This window comes from Mytilus trossulus, chromosome 9 (genome assembly GCF_036588685.1).
Source record: "Mytilus trossulus isolate FHL-02 chromosome 9, PNRI_Mtr1.1.1.hap1, whole genome shotgun sequence".
Lineage (NCBI taxonomy): Eukaryota > Metazoa > Mollusca > Bivalvia > Mytilida > Mytilidae > Mytilus > Mytilus trossulus.
In genome coordinates, this window is record NC_086381.1 from 14505221 (window position 1) to 14521434 (window position 16214).

Consider the following 16214-nt stretch of genomic DNA (forward strand, 5'->3'; position numbering starts at 1 on the left):
TCACCAACAATTGTTATCAATATTGTCATTATAAATCTATCGATATTTTTTATGAATTCTAAAGAGACAAATATACACAAGTCACAACGTGATGTGGAGATATACACCTTTAGTTCGATATACAGCCTTCAACTAAGAGCATAAAGTAAAAAGTAAAATCACAAAAATACTGAATACCGAGGAAAAATAAAAAAAGGAAACTTCAAAGTCGCATATCAAATAGCAAAATCAAAAGCTCAAACACATTAAACGATTAAAACATAACAGTAAACTATAAAAACCGTAATAGTTAACCATAAAAGATACTGTGATTAGCAAATGTCTATTCTGACAGAAACAAAATTGTAGGTCCGAATTGAAATTATTTGTCATATTACATAGATACTAAATATTGTCATTCACCTAGGCTAGTGACATTCTTAAAAATTTGCATAGTTCTTCAAAATTCCGCATTTATACAAAACCGGACAGTCTACAATAAAATATAGTATAAAAAGCTTGCACGTATTATCAACAGTCAATTGCAGTCTATGACAGTCATTTGCTAACACACATTTTAAAATTAACTGACAAAGGCAAAGAAAATGTCACAAGAACGTTTATATCTACAGTAAAACGAAGATAAATATTCAGGACTAGTAACTACATAAATAAGTCCAGTAAAGCCGAACAAGGATGGAAAAAGTACAATCAAAAGATGGGTAATCCAATAATTGGAAGTACTTGACTGCATCATCTTATGAAACAAATCAAACTATAGGAAAATTATTCACCTTAATTTTTCGGGAATACTTCCCTTGCTGCAAAGACAGTGTTTATCAACCATATGAAATCAGTTGACATACTCACACACTGAATAACGTTGTGTTTGTGACTAAATGTCCGAGTTAACGCACCAATACATTCCTAAATCATAACCTTTATTCGTATAAAGCAACAACGTAACAACAAAATTGAAATAGAAGAACAGAAACTGAATGATTATGTTTCTCAAAGGAAAAGCCAATATCCCAATAACATACAGAGTAGTGATCAATAGGAACACTATGAACAACCGTAATAGACATCACTATAATAGAGACAGTTCTCAACGCACGGGTCCCATTATAATTCAAATGATATGAGACTTAATTTATAGGCTTAAGCCTTAACTCATGACCAATGCATAAATGATGTAGCAACTTACTGATCAATATGAAAATAAAAATGCAGAATACATTTAATGATTATTGACCTTTTTCATATTATAAAGATATGATTATAAATATGCTCAATACGTTAAAAAAATCATGTAGAGAAAGAAGGCTTAGTTTTGTACGCCAACTTCGACGTTTGATAAAGAGATCGTTCAACTTTTACAGTGGTTACCCAACACGACATATAACAACCACTACCATGTAACGGATGTTGTTAAATTGTCGGAGGACGTGCTAAAATACATGGTGGTCTTCTGTTGATGATCAGAGCGCACTTCCTATGTTTCTAATTATCAAAATGAAGTACTTTTCTAAATTTAAGTGAACAATTGAAATGGCATAATTGATAGGTGGAATATTAACCTAAATATTAATTGAAGCACGAGGAACAAATTAAGACCACATGATTAAGTCATGTTATCTAATGAAGCGTTAAGACTATTACATAATATTCAGGTCATATATGATGACCTTATTTAACACCGTAATTGTGAAATAATGTAATGATGACTTATTATGAGGTAAAACATTCATTTTCCGGGATTCACTGCTTTGTAAAATATTATGAATCATTTCCATTAACAAGAAACAAATCTAATTTCTAATAAAAACGTGTATTGCACTTTGTTTTATCCGAATACGGAAAGTTTGTAGGCGATTTCAGTACTTAAAGTTTAATTAAATTATGAAAAAAAGTTAAACAAATATACCGGACTCGAAGGTAAATTTATGAAGGGGGAGGTCCATGAAAACTAAAGAATACACGTTATCGAAAAAAGGAACGAATGAAAAGCAACTGTTTTAATAAAGACTTTGTACATGCATTTTAAGAAGTAAAAGAGATGGTCTGGCATACGTCAGTTCTTCAACAACACAATGAAATTAAAAAGAAGTCTGAACATTAGTTTACAGATAAAATAAATTACCATCATTTTCACCAAAAAGAAACAGAAACACAGAAATAAAAACAACAACTACAACATAAAAACAACAGCTTCCATCTATATAATTTAATAAAGCAACTGAAAATTTTACAAATAATACCAAATCTGTCATCAAAATTTCTAATGTTTAATTAAATGATAGTCGGATAAGGCAAATTTCGCGAAATGGTGTTGTCGCCTTCGTATTGCAAAGGCGAAAACATAGAAGCGAAAACACGAAAACGCAAAGTCGTAATTCCGCGCTTGCCTATATTTTTTCACTAAGTAACTGTCAACCATCTTGTATCTTTAATATGACTTTAATTGGATGATAATAATGATTAACAATTTTAAGAGTAGGTCAAATTGCTCTCGACCTACGAAAATGTAGTATTGGATGTTTCTTGATAGTAAAAAATATATGTTAATGTACTCCGAGTAAAAGATACTAGTATCCTATTGTTGAAGCTTACTTACAGTTAAAAAATTTCTATGAAAGATTTACGACTCTCCCGTAGCACACTGGGCAGCACGAACGGATCTATGATTGAAACACAAAATATAACAAAAAAGAATCAAAATAAATTGAAGTTTATTGGTACAGTAAATGTTACAATTTAAATATTCAACATCGATGATAAAGATAAACATAATAAACCAATATAAAAATGAAAAACAGATTTAGATTTTGTTGTTTACTAAAAGGTAAGAATAAGTTAGTAGTTTTTCGTACCATTACCAAAATTCAAAACTCGCGGTTGTAAAAAAAAGTGTAAATTTCAAATATTACAAAACCATTATAATAGGCAGATGAAATAACTTCTGAATTTCATACTCAACAACATTAACTCATTCATTAACAAACTTACACAATTCGGACCATTTCATCGTACTGCTTTGTCATCTAATGTTTAAAACACATTTCATCAAATCTCCCATAATTTAAGAAAGTCCTACATCACAACGACTTACTCATAAATGAAATGCCTATTAAGGAAGTCATGCATTTTGTCAGGTAGATGCTAAAAACCTCTTTGATATTTTATGTAGAAGAACACACTTCGTATTTATATATAGCTGGTGATGTAATTTAAATCTCAAAATTATGTAATTATATATGTAAATGTATATAGTTTTGAAATTATGTAAGATGTCGTATATGATAATTTATGTATAGTTTCTCATAGTTCTTAATATAATGGTGTTGGTTTTGTTTGGTTATTTTTTTGTTATTTTTTGTTTTTGTTTTTAAAGTTTCAGTGTTAAAGCTAATGATTTTTTACCATTAGTTTTAGTATACTCTATATTTCATAAATGTATTCGAAAATGTTATATTATACAGTTGGTGAGACTGGTGTAGAATATTTAATCTGCACCAATAAAAATGCACTGTTAACATAACACATGCTTGAATGCTACCAATCAAAAGTTTGTTTGAACCATGATCACTTCACAATACGTTGTTAAAGAATGAAGCGAACCTGACTGAGTACTATTATTTTCAAGTACAATTGATTGTTTGAACGATTACTTCACGTTAGTGAATTATTAGGTAATGAAACACCTTTTGTTTTATTACTGGTGGACTAAACAAAATTCCAACACAAAATGAATAACATTGGTTTTAGATTTCCCATTTATTTTTTAAATCTTATGTATATAGTTGAAAAATAGTTTGATTTGTAGAATTATCGATTAATTGATAAGTTTAAAAAAACTTCATTAAAAGTGTTCTCTTTTAGTTTCATTTTCATTGATTGTACAGTAAAAAGGGACTGGTGCTTCGATACAATAACATTTATTTCACTGAATAAGAAAACAAAGATATCCTATAAACAGTTATAGGCCTGTTTCCACATTCGTAAATGTTTTCCTATGAATTAGAAATTAGGGATATCAAAGATACAATCATATGACTGTGTCATTATGAGCTAGAAAGTAAGTATACCACAAAAACAATGATAGGAGTATATCCTTGTAAACTGTAAATACAGGATATAACAGAAACAACTATAGAACTGTTTCCTATGAACGAGAAATAAAGGAGCCTCCCGATACAATTAAATAACTATTTCCATAGGAACTAGACATAAAGGATACCACAGAAACAATAATGTAAATGTTTCTCTTCGAACAAGAAATAAGGGATACAATAGATACAATCATAGAACTGTTTCACTGCGAACTAGAAATAAAGGAGCCCCCTGATACAATTAAAGGACTATTTTCATATGAACTAGATATAAAGGATACCACAGAAACAATAATGTAAATGTTTCTCTCTGAACAAGAAATAAGGGATACAATAGATACAAACATAGAGCTGTTTCACTGTGAACTAGAAAATAAGGATACCACAGATACAATTAATGACTTTCCCTATGAACTAAGAATAAAGGATGACACATATAAAGTTTGAACTACTTAACTATCATATTTCGCTATACATTAGAATAGGCGATGAGGGTCGGTATAGTATAGACAACCTTAGCTGCATTTACCACAATGTTTTATAATTTTGATTCCCAAATGCTCTTTAAATATGTAAATGTTTGGCTTTATAACTATTTTGAACAGAGCGTCACTGATGAGTCTTATGTAGACGAAATGCGCGTCTGGCGTATTGAATTATAAGCCTGGTATTTTTGATTTCTATAAACACAACTGGATGGATGCCACTGCTGATTGGCGTTTCAGTTTCGTCCTTGAGGGTATCACCAGCCCATTAGTCAGCACTTCGGTGTTGAAATGTATATCAATTATATGGTCATTTTGATAAATTGCCTGATAACACAAATATGATTTAAAAAAAAGGGATTTTCTAATCCCAGGCACTTCGAAAACTTAAGCCGTATTTGGAACAACACTTTTGGAATTTGGGTCTTCAATGCCTTTCAAATTTGTACTTGTTTGTATATATAACAATTTTGAATTGAGTATCACTGATGAGTCTTATGTAAGCGAAACTCGCATCTGACGTATCAAATTATAAGCCTGGTGCTTTTGAAAACTATTTACAACTGTTCGTTTGGACAAATGAGAACACATCAGTTTTCCCCATACGAACTTTCCATGTTAATGCAGAAATTATCCTGTACATAAGTACATATGAAGTGTATTTCTCCACGTTGCAACTCTTTTGACAGTTTTACGGACGTTATCATGCATTGGTTAATCGTCAATGAATATTTGTGTCAAAGATGACCTCGGATATATTTTATTTGTGGTAGCCAAATCCTTTTTCTCGTTCTGGCTCTTATTTTGTCCGTTTTTTTCTTCCAATTATGACTTCCGATTGCTCAGTGTTTTCTTCTTACACAAAATGGCAAGTTTTATCACTCATGTGGATAATAAAAAATACCCCCAAAAAAGATATTTAAGATGGAAGTGTATTTAAAATGACCTCGTGTCTGAATAAAACATATTTTTTTGGCGGCTCTTGTGTTGTGTGTTCTTAAAATTATTACAGACTGCTTTTCTGTATTTGTTTTTTGTTAGTATTGCAGAGATGAGAACAGCTAATGAGAATTCGTAAACTGTAACTTAAAACCTCAGCTTTATGTATAATTAGTCAAATCTGCATTATAAGGCTAATTCATATATATATATATATTCATTTTTTTAAAATAGAAAGGTATTTTTAATATAAGAAATAAAAATAGAACTGTACACATTTATAACAGTTGACTATTTATATCATAAATGCATTAAACAGTCACAGTTTGCAACACGATGATATATCTTTTGATATCAACAATGCACTATTTTTACTTTTTATTCAAGCATAATGCATTTCACATTCCATCCGAACAAAAATAAATCATGGTGTCCCGAATAAATAATACATGTACATGCATAAACTTTGAACAAATGGAAAGTAGTAGCAAATTAGTAACTTCCGTGAAACTCAACCAATAGAAACATTCAGATGCCGACTTCGTCATGGTCTCTATCTTATAAACTGTTTTCTGTTCTTTTTAATGAAATCAAAAAGTAATTGACTTTCATTTATAGAATTATTGGTACTAAATTACCCTCAAAGTGAATAAATGGTAAGTTTTTTTTAACAGTTAAATGAAACAAAATTTAAAATGATGTTTTCAACTTACTTATATTGAAACAATAACATTAACATTAAAAGAACATAATGACAACACAATCTGTCATATCGTATTTTAAAAGTAAGAAGGAGTTGGACAGATAAGTATGTTATAAGCAAAGAATGTGATGATACAATGGGAACACTGAAATAGATCTAGTAGTATTGCCAAATAAGTGATATTAAACCATTCAAGTATTTTTTCGTCGTTTTAGAAAATATTTTATCAACTTTTTTCATGTGAATTAAGGTTCATGTGGACCCTATGGCTAAAATGGCTGTATTTTCACGGCCATTTTAGCCATAGGGTCCACATGAACCTTAAGAATAAATCGCCAATATATATATTAATACCAAATAAGATTCCGACTGACTGAATAAATATATATTCACAAACTTTCGAAATAAAATATGATATCGTTATTAAGGTAAACGTTTAAACGGTATGATTGTGTTATCATTACTGATTATAACAGTTGTATATAGGGATATACCCCTAACTAAAATGTAACAAGAATGAGGGGGAAATTGCATTCCAAACTCGGAGAAAATAAAACAACGTCATTACAGATAACGAAAGACCGACCAGTTTAACACCAGTGCTATTGGTTTCATTGTCTTAACGAAGAAAGTCTTTCTATAATTATAAGGTATCACAAGCCCAGTAGCCAGTACTTTGGTGAAGCCATGAATATCAAATATATGGTCATTTTTATAAATTAACTGTTTGAGGTATGAATTATTCGAAACACTAAAGATTTTCTTAACCAAAACATAGATTAACGTTGCCTTATTTGTCACAACGTTTTGGAATTTTGGGTTTCATTGCTCTACAACTTTAAACCTTTTTGGCTTACTAACTATTTGACCTGAGCGTCATTAAAGAGTCTTGGGTAGACACAATGTACGTCTGGCGTATCGAATTATTAACCTGGTACATATGTGATACAGATTGATGATGTATGCATTACACGAGATCCCTACACTGTCGACACGTGTCTTCACAATCACATGCTACCTTAGTTTGCTATTAATAAGTATTGAGATGTTCATTGTTATTTAATGCAATATCTATCAGTATTTAGTTCAAATATAATCTTAAATCAATCCTAATTCTATCTTATTCACTCAAATGTGACGTCAGTTTTTTTACATTTTTTGATGATCTGTTTTACAAATCCAAATGACGTAATTTTTTCGTCTTTTTTTGTCAATTTTGACTATTTCAAATATGACGTCACTTGGCGTTGAGGTTTAAACTTATGCGGATGTGTCTACTGTTTGTGTTTCAAATGTCTGGTTATGTAATGTATTTTAGTTGTTTCCTGTAAATAGTTAATACTTCAGTTTTATCATGTACCTCTTTTATAGTCATTTTATAAAATTTACTGTTTCCAAAAGTATAAATTATTCTAAATAATAGGGATGTTCTGGTAACTAACAGAAAACTCTGGCCGTTTTTGGCACAACTTTTTTTATCTTTTGGTCCTCGATGCTGTTCAACTTTGTACTTGTTTAGGCTTTCAAACTTTTGTATCTGGGCGTCACTAGTAGGTCTTGTGTGGACAAAATGCACTTCTGGCGTATTAAAATTTTGAATTTGTTGTTGTTCGTGTGTTTCTTTGTCAATTGTGTTCTCCCGTTTATTTTTATTGTAGTCCTGTGGTGTTGTGTTGTCATTTTGATGTTATATTTCACATGGCCATAAAAGAGGGAGGGTTGGCATGCCACAAAACCAGGTTCAACCCACCATTTTTTCCTTTAAAATTGTCCTATTCCAAGTCAGGAATATGGCCATTGTTATATTATTGGTCGTTAATGTGTGTGTTACATTTTAACATTGCGTCGTTTGTTTTCTCTTATTTTTGAGTGTAAATTCACATTGCGATAAGACGTGTCACTGTACTTGTCTATCCCAAATTCATGTATTTGATGTTGATGTTATATTTGTTTTTCACGTGGGATTTTGTCTGATGCTTGGTCCGTTTCTGTGTGTGTAACATTTTAGTGTTGTGTTGTTGTTCTCCTCCTATAGTTAATTCGTTTCCTCGGTTTTAGTTTGTTACCCCTATTTTGTTTTTTGTCCATGGTTTTATGAGTTTTGAACAGCGGTATACTACTGTTGCCTTTATTTATTATTCATTTTCTAGATTTGTAGAAGGTTTTTGTTTATATCCAGTTTAGTGTTTTTAAAATTTAGCAGTCGATTGATGACGTATTATCACAGGCTATGTACAGTTGATTCCAATTTGTTATAAACAATGATGATGTAATCACTTGTCAAATATATAATTAACATGTGATTATGATCTTCCATTTCATCGATTTAACAACACCCTCTGGCAAACTAAACATAAATAAATTAGACCTTCTACCTAGACAGAAATTCGTGTATTTATCTTTTTTGATGCTCATATATATCAAGAAATGCATTTTGAATGTGATATTAAATATTTTAATAAACGATTATATCTTTCTATCTGACAGCAGTTATAACGGAATGATACATACCGATTACACGATGATTGCAATTCTAGGTGAAAATTATACAATACAACTGCTCAGTGTTCTAAGTTACTTGCCGCATACTAAAACTGTACTAACATTTTCAAAACATTAGGCATTGGAATTAATCATATCATGACTTATTATGTACATACATATCTAACCACCTAATATTGTAAAAGATTTGAACACAATTCTAATGCAATGATTAGTTTATATAAAATAATGTTAATATGCAACGAGTCATAAACACTAAATGCAATACTAGTATGACGATACCCAAGTTACATAATAATGAAATGTTGGTTAAAGGTAAACAGACATAAGATAATGGAAGTTCTCATTAAAAATTTCTAGAACTTTTCATCTACTGAGACAACAACATCTGCATTCTGTTGGCAAATACTTGTAAGTCCAGCCTGTTTTGCTATTGCAATAGCGTCATACAAATCAATGAACATACAGTCTGCTGGGATTGTATCCAACACACCAGCATGGCGCATGGTTTTCTGAATGTCGGGAGAACAACTGGCAAGGAAAAGTTTAATGTTCACATTTCCATACTCTGATGATATTTGTCCGAGCATTTTGGCACCGGTTAGATCAATGTAATTGACTGTAGAAAAGTCAACAATGACATGGTGCACTTTACGCATGCTCTCATATTTTCTGTCGGTGATATACTCCTGGCCGTCGTCAGGATCGGTCATTTCCGGTTCAAAGGTAAGATTGGAAATGTTTGATGACAGACTAACGGCTACACTCTCCTGCCTTGATATCCCATCTTGGTCGTACATATTCCTTGATACAGTGCTTATACTTCTATTTTTTACATTACCGTATGCAACTGAGATAGCCGGGATGTCACTAGTAACTGTAATAGAATTTTGATTTGAAACTTCTTTTTTCGGAAGGGATGTTTTATTTATATTCTCATCCCCAGAGATTCCATTTTTAATTGTTTCAGTTGTATTTTTTTGTAGACCTCCAGCTTCTTTTAGTTGTTTTTGCATTTTTTTCACTTGCTTTTTAATATATTTTAGAAGTTTGCGAGGATTGACCGTTTGGTGGTACAATTTATTTCTAAATATTTCTGCGTTAGCATAGTACAAATTAGACTGGAATCTGAATATCTTTATTCCACTAATTCCAGCTGTTCCTTGATATTTTTTATGTTCCACCATTATTTTACTTTCTATCATTCTATCTAGTTTAAAGCCATCGGCTAATTGTGTTTGAACAACAACAGCTATTAAAGAAGCACCTATTCCAATTAACATACCAAAGGTGAAGTCTAAAAGTAGAGTGGCACTGAATGTACACAGCCATATAAAAAACTCAAATTTATTGGTTCTTAAGTACTTTATGACATCGAAAATTTGAAGAAGCAGTCCTTGCATAGCAACCATCATTATTGCAGAAAGTGTTACAATTGGCAAATACTGAAATACGAATCTACTAATGACTGTTATCACCAGCATAAACAAACCTATATAAATTCCAGTTAAAGTAGTTTTGGTATTCATTAATGACAATACCATTGACCGCCGAGGAGAAATAGATACAGGAATGCAATGAAAGAACGATCCAACAAAATTGCATATTCCGTGAGCAAACGATTCCTGGTTGTAATTCACCATGTAGTTATGTTTCTTTGCAAATATTCTAGACATCGTGGCATTGTTTGCATACATGAAGATGGCGAGAACAAAACTATCTAATAAGTACGTTTGACATCCTGACAAATTGGGGATGGCAGGCTGAGGTATCATACCCGAGATATGTCCGATGATTGTAACTTCTCTGTGTAAGACAGTCGTTGCTGATATAGTCACAGCTAAAATAACTACAAGTAATTCAGCCGGAATTGGTATTCTAAATCTTGACTTGAACTTTTCATTCACAAATTCCTTGAACAATAGCAATACAATAATGGTAACTACAGCGGTCAGAAGTGTAAGTCCTTTAATGTATGTTAAATTGTTAATAATAGCCCTACATATATTGACGATTTTAAAGACACCTCCGTGCGTTTTTATGTTGATCCCAAGAACTAATGGTAATTGAGATATTATAATATGAACAGCAGCTGCAGATGTAAAAGCCTTCAGAAAAGGTTCCGAAAGTAAGTGAGCAATAAAAGTTGTTTTAAGAATGCCAAACATAAGTAAAGAAATTCCACATAGGAATCCAATATTTAAGGCAACATTTTCTTTGTAGTTCATAAACTCTGAATTGTTAAGCAGTCCTGAGCTTAATGACGAATTAGAAGAAACCGTGCCTTCATATTTCTCCACTTCTCTATCAACAATGCTTCTAGTGAACATACATACCACAGCACTGGTTCCTATTGATGCATGCATGGACGTTCCAAATATCGCATACAGCATAACAGGCCAGATAGAAGTGTACAGACCATTCTCCACGTTTACCGATGCTAATAGTGCAAAAGCCAAAGCATGTGGTATTTGAAAAAGTCCAACTGTAATTCCCGCTAAAATATCATTCACAAATTTCTCCCGGAAATTATAATATCTCAACGCTGCTACAATAGGAAACACTGAGGAGATTCGTCTCCAAAGCTTGTCTGTTGAGCAGTTAAATTTATCCTTTAGTTTGTCATTTAAATGTAGTTTTCCTTCTGACTTCCGATAAAGTTTATCAAATGACTCTTGTGTCACTGGTTCTCTTTCAATATGAACAAAGTTATCCTCCATTTTTACAAGATCCAAATTTTCTTCTGTCCGGGACAGGTATGGCCAATCGATGTGATTTGTTGATCAATAAAATTGGTACTTAGTATTATAAACTGCCAAGTTTTTATACAGGTTTTATTGTCAAATATTGTCACCACTGAATGACCTGAATGCATGTGATTATTTATTTTTCATCAGGTACGCTATTTCCATATTAAATATAGGTATTAAAAATCCTTACACTAGATGTAAATGAGTATTCTTTGAAACGCAGTTTAAACTAACTTACAAAGCATTAGTTGTACCCACAGGCATAAAAATCCTTACACTAGCTGTAAATGATTATTCTTTGAAACGCAGTTCAAACTACCTTACTTAGTTAGCATCAGTTGTCCCTATAGGCAAAAAACAAACAATTCCGATATTGTTTGAGGAAATGCGTCTTTTTTTTTTAACTTCCTGATCAATAATGCCTAACTTCTGTCAAACTAATCTATCACTTTGCCTTTTATAGTCCATTTAGGAAAAACAAATGTCCTTGTAAAATAAATTAGAATGCATTCTGTCAGAAAATAAACACAAACAAAAACATGCGCAAAAAGGATAGGTAAAAACTAACGTCAGAAAAGTATAAAACAAACAAAAAGAAAAAAATGACGATTCAGCTCCAGGGATTAAGAGATATACTGAAAGGGAAATATTTGTATCAAAAGGTGTTATGTAAATCAGTAAATCAAACCACCATCATCAGTAGTATGTTACAATGATGGGTAGACTGTTATCATTAATTTGATTGGCGGAAATCATGCATATAAATGCGGTTAAGCAGGAGCACGATTGGAGAAAAAAACAACACTTGCAAGTTTCCCGATTTGTTTTTAATATAAATGTAATATAATATAAGATTAACCTGGTCTTACACTTTCTACTCCTAACATAATTATCTAAAGTCAACAGCGATATTTTTCATTTTATAAGTTGCTGATTTGGAACTTTCATGGAATGACACATACATAAAGGCAATAGTAGGATACCGCTGTTCAATTGTCATAACTAGATTAAACGAAAGCAAATCCGGGTCACAAACCTACACCATTATATAATACATCTTACTATTACTCTTTTCTTCACTATGTTAATGTCGAATCTTATATATATATCAGACAGAAGCATTTTTGTCAGAAAATATGTACGGCGAAATAAAATGATACTTAGACACCTCCCCCTCTTCACTTCAAACATTTTATTATTGAAGTCATTAACACTTTTAAGGTGCTATTCTGTATAAACTGTCTTCTGAAATTAACTCGAAAGTATTTTATAAGAGAATAAAAAGATATTATAAAATGAAATCCTCATGCATAAAAATGCAATCTGCAAATACTTTATAGATCTTTTCTAAATCACATAAATACACATTGTATTCTGATATTAAAGAATACCAACCAGTTTTACTTTGAACAAACTTAATTTTGACAGCATCTAGTGAGTGTATCATAAATTATAAAAGAAGCAAATAAAATAAATTTGAAAATAAATGATCGATACGAAATAATTTTATTATGGGAGACCCCAATATGTAAAGTGGAAGCTAAATAGCACATGTAATGTTAATGACATCATATGAATTTGAATTGTAATACAGTTTGTTAAGATTTTTCTTGATAAGAGGGATGCTTATGTATTTAAAACAAGGACTTCTACATTCGATGATTCCGTATTGAAAAATTCAATTTCACTAACATGTATCGCATGTATAAATATGCGTAAACTTTTTTAATTTTAGTAACGGTGCACGTGCACATAACACATAACACTTTCAAAAGCGTAGTTGCATAATTAATCAATATGTAAAGTGCGGTTAAAATCATGATAAAATTAAGAAATAATTCATGGAAGCCATAGATTTGTTGGAAATTTACACATGGCCTGGGCCGTGATATTCGAATTTTATCCTGAGCGTTAGCGAGGGATAAAATTAACGAATATCACGGCCCAGGCCATGTGTAAATTTACAACAAATCTATGGCTTCCATGAATTATTTCGATTCTAATAGGACAAATAAGTTAATTTAAATACTGAAGCGAGATAGAACTTTTTATTATGCCGTGTGCGGAGCTGTTATTTTTTACTCCTTGTTAGATAAACCGGCTCAAATATTCTCATACATCTTTAACTTGCATTAATTATTTCGTTAATAACCGCTAGAAAAAATATGTTTAATTCTCAAACCCAATATTTCCGATTTTTAACTTACATGTTTTCTCGTAAGCTACCGTCAAATCTCGCAAAGAAGGAGCTGCCATGTTGACTCGCTGAATCAAAGGCAATAGAATAGAAAACCTCAGAATTCCATTTTAATACAATATTATACGAACTTCGTTGGTTACCAAAAAGTTTTTATTTTTGTGATATTGACTAAATATTGTTTTTATACTGCAACTTAAATTAGTATATTGATATTTTTTTTAAATCGTAACATAAATATCAAGCTTATTTGCATCCCTTAATGAACCCCTCATTGTAGAGAAAGTGTTCCATGATGAAATTGACATTGCACAAAATATACAGTGTTACTATATTTAGGAAATAAACAATATAGTTGCAATACATTAATTCTTTTTATTATGCATCTGAATAAGAATAAAAGTTCTGTAATGTTTTTTGTTTAATTAAAATTAGTAATACAATAAATTTGGCAAAGCGTTTGCAATGTAGGTTCAAATACATGTGGATTTACGTGGGAGGTATATTGTAACATCCATTATTATGTATATCTCTGAGTCTGCGCTATAAAGTATAGATATATCGAGAATTTTCACACAGTGTTGTTTACAAAGCGAAAGAAGCACGTCATATTAGAATTTATATTTGATTACTTGTGACGGTATATTGAAAAAGTATAACAAAAATAAGTTATATTCTAGTGTATTCAAAACGTAGAAGTCCATAAAATGTTACAAAACCAGGCGTTATCAAGCAACAAAACGCTTGAATAACAACTGTCATAGTTTTGACTAAGTAAAAATCATTTTCCGAAGAAAATAGTGAGTTAAACCTGGTGTAAAAGCAAGCGAAACCTTCCACTTGTATTGTTTATAGTTCCGTTAAATAGAGAAAATTGAATTTATCAAACAGTCATAACTATACATTTTAAAAAGGTAAGTGTGACAATTAATGGAATCCAGCTGCCAAAACGGTTCACATACATGGAAGAAGTATAACACACAAAAATAACGCTATGAACAAGTTTTTTATTTTAATTTGCGAGTATAATTCCTGTAGAAAAAATATCAATATTATTTCAAGGCATAAAACCACTAATTTGATCCGGTTTTAAATAACAGAATTTCATGTAGTACACATTAAACAAATGGTCCTTAACCTACATCATGCACCACAACAGTTCAGAATTTTCAAATTGAGATATATTTAACAATATGTCGCTTCGTTGCTTCGTTGTTAACAAAAGTAGAAATTTAAGCCCGATGCCTTTTTTTAGACAACATTGTCTCTTGACTATGCAACTTAAGTTCAAGGAAGAACAATAAATGGGCCATCACCTAGATTTTCATAAGATTTTGCACACACCTATGACATGATAAATAAAAATTAATAAAACAAGGTTGATATTTAGAAGGTAAATCTATTGTATTTTTAGCTCCGATGGGATCAAATCACCAATTGATGCCATCGGAGCTAAAAATATAATATTGTTATCTCCATTCTAATGAAACTGACTGATAGAAAACAACGTTTAACGTGACGATACCCAAATTGCACCTATTTTAACAGTTTTTTCACCTACGTTTTTTTATGATCAAGAAAAAAATGTCCATAGTGTGCTTATTTTGTAGCCCTATCTTTCTTAATTTTACAGGTACACCAATTTGATTTTTAATCCATATTGAGTCATACAAAAATGGGTTCGAATCAACCTCCAAACTATCCATGATTCTGTAATGAGGAGTATCCAAATTGCATCCATGCTTAAATTCACATCGTCAAAAGTCTAATAACCGAGCTTTTGTTTAATTTCTTCAAATATTTTGAACAATTGGATATTAGTCCATGCTTACTCTTTACATTTTACAAAATGGATACTTATAATATATTGTATTTACTCATTTTAAAAAGATGACGTTTCGATGACGTCGCATGGTGACGTTTTTTTCAATTTGTACATTTAAACAGCCCGTCTGTTGATATATACTGTGAACGTTTTGTGTATATCTAAATATGTTTACCTATGTTGAAAGACGTGCATAGTATCAAATCATAAAAATACAAATTGTTTAGTCTCTAGGTACAAGATTTCCGTTGCTATTTTTTCTAAAAAGGTGAAATTTGGGTACTCGGTGCAATTTGGGTACCCTTACGTTACTCGTACAAGTAAAAATCTGCCATACGTTGTTTGCGCTTGTACGTACATTTTAATAGCGTCAATTGTGAATCGATGCCATGTAAATTGGTGACGTTATCGAATCAAAATGAATGTTACAAGCGATGTTGCGTTAGAATTTGTTATAACGATATGCAAATCCGTTAATAGTACGACAGGTATGCAAAACAAACCTGTTTTATATAACGTGATGTTTAGAGTGTAATTAATAATGCAATTACGATGTACCATGTTAAGAGCAGTGCCAGTGAAACATTTTACAATTATGGCATGTGCAGCAACTTTAATCTTTCAACATAGGCTACCGGACAAGTTCATCCATACCACGTTTAAAATGAAGAAAGCCAATAAATTTTGGTTTTGCCAATCTAATAAACATATAAATCTCTGAT

At 31.3% G+C, this 16214-nt stretch overlaps 1 protein-coding gene across 1 annotated transcript; it reads right to left on the reverse strand.

Annotated features, from left to right (window-relative positions):
* Nucleotides 1-8472: 8472 nt before the first annotated feature.
* On the reverse strand, nucleotides 8473-12025 carry LOC134685193 (prestin-like). The gene has a single exon (XM_063544688.1). It carries the CDS (start codon nucleotides 11438-11440, stop codon nucleotides 9077-9079), a length of 2364 nt encoding a protein of 787 aa, XP_063400758.1. The 5' UTR covers nucleotides 11441-12025; the 3' UTR covers nucleotides 8473-9076.
* Between the last annotated feature and the right edge of the window lie 4189 nt (nucleotides 12026-16214).

What these genes read in the sequence shown, in the direction of transcription:
- LOC134685193 (XM_063544688.1), bottom strand. Translation starts at nt 11,440, where the DNA reads ATGGAGGATAACTTTGTTCATATTGAAAGAGAACCAGTGACACAAGAG.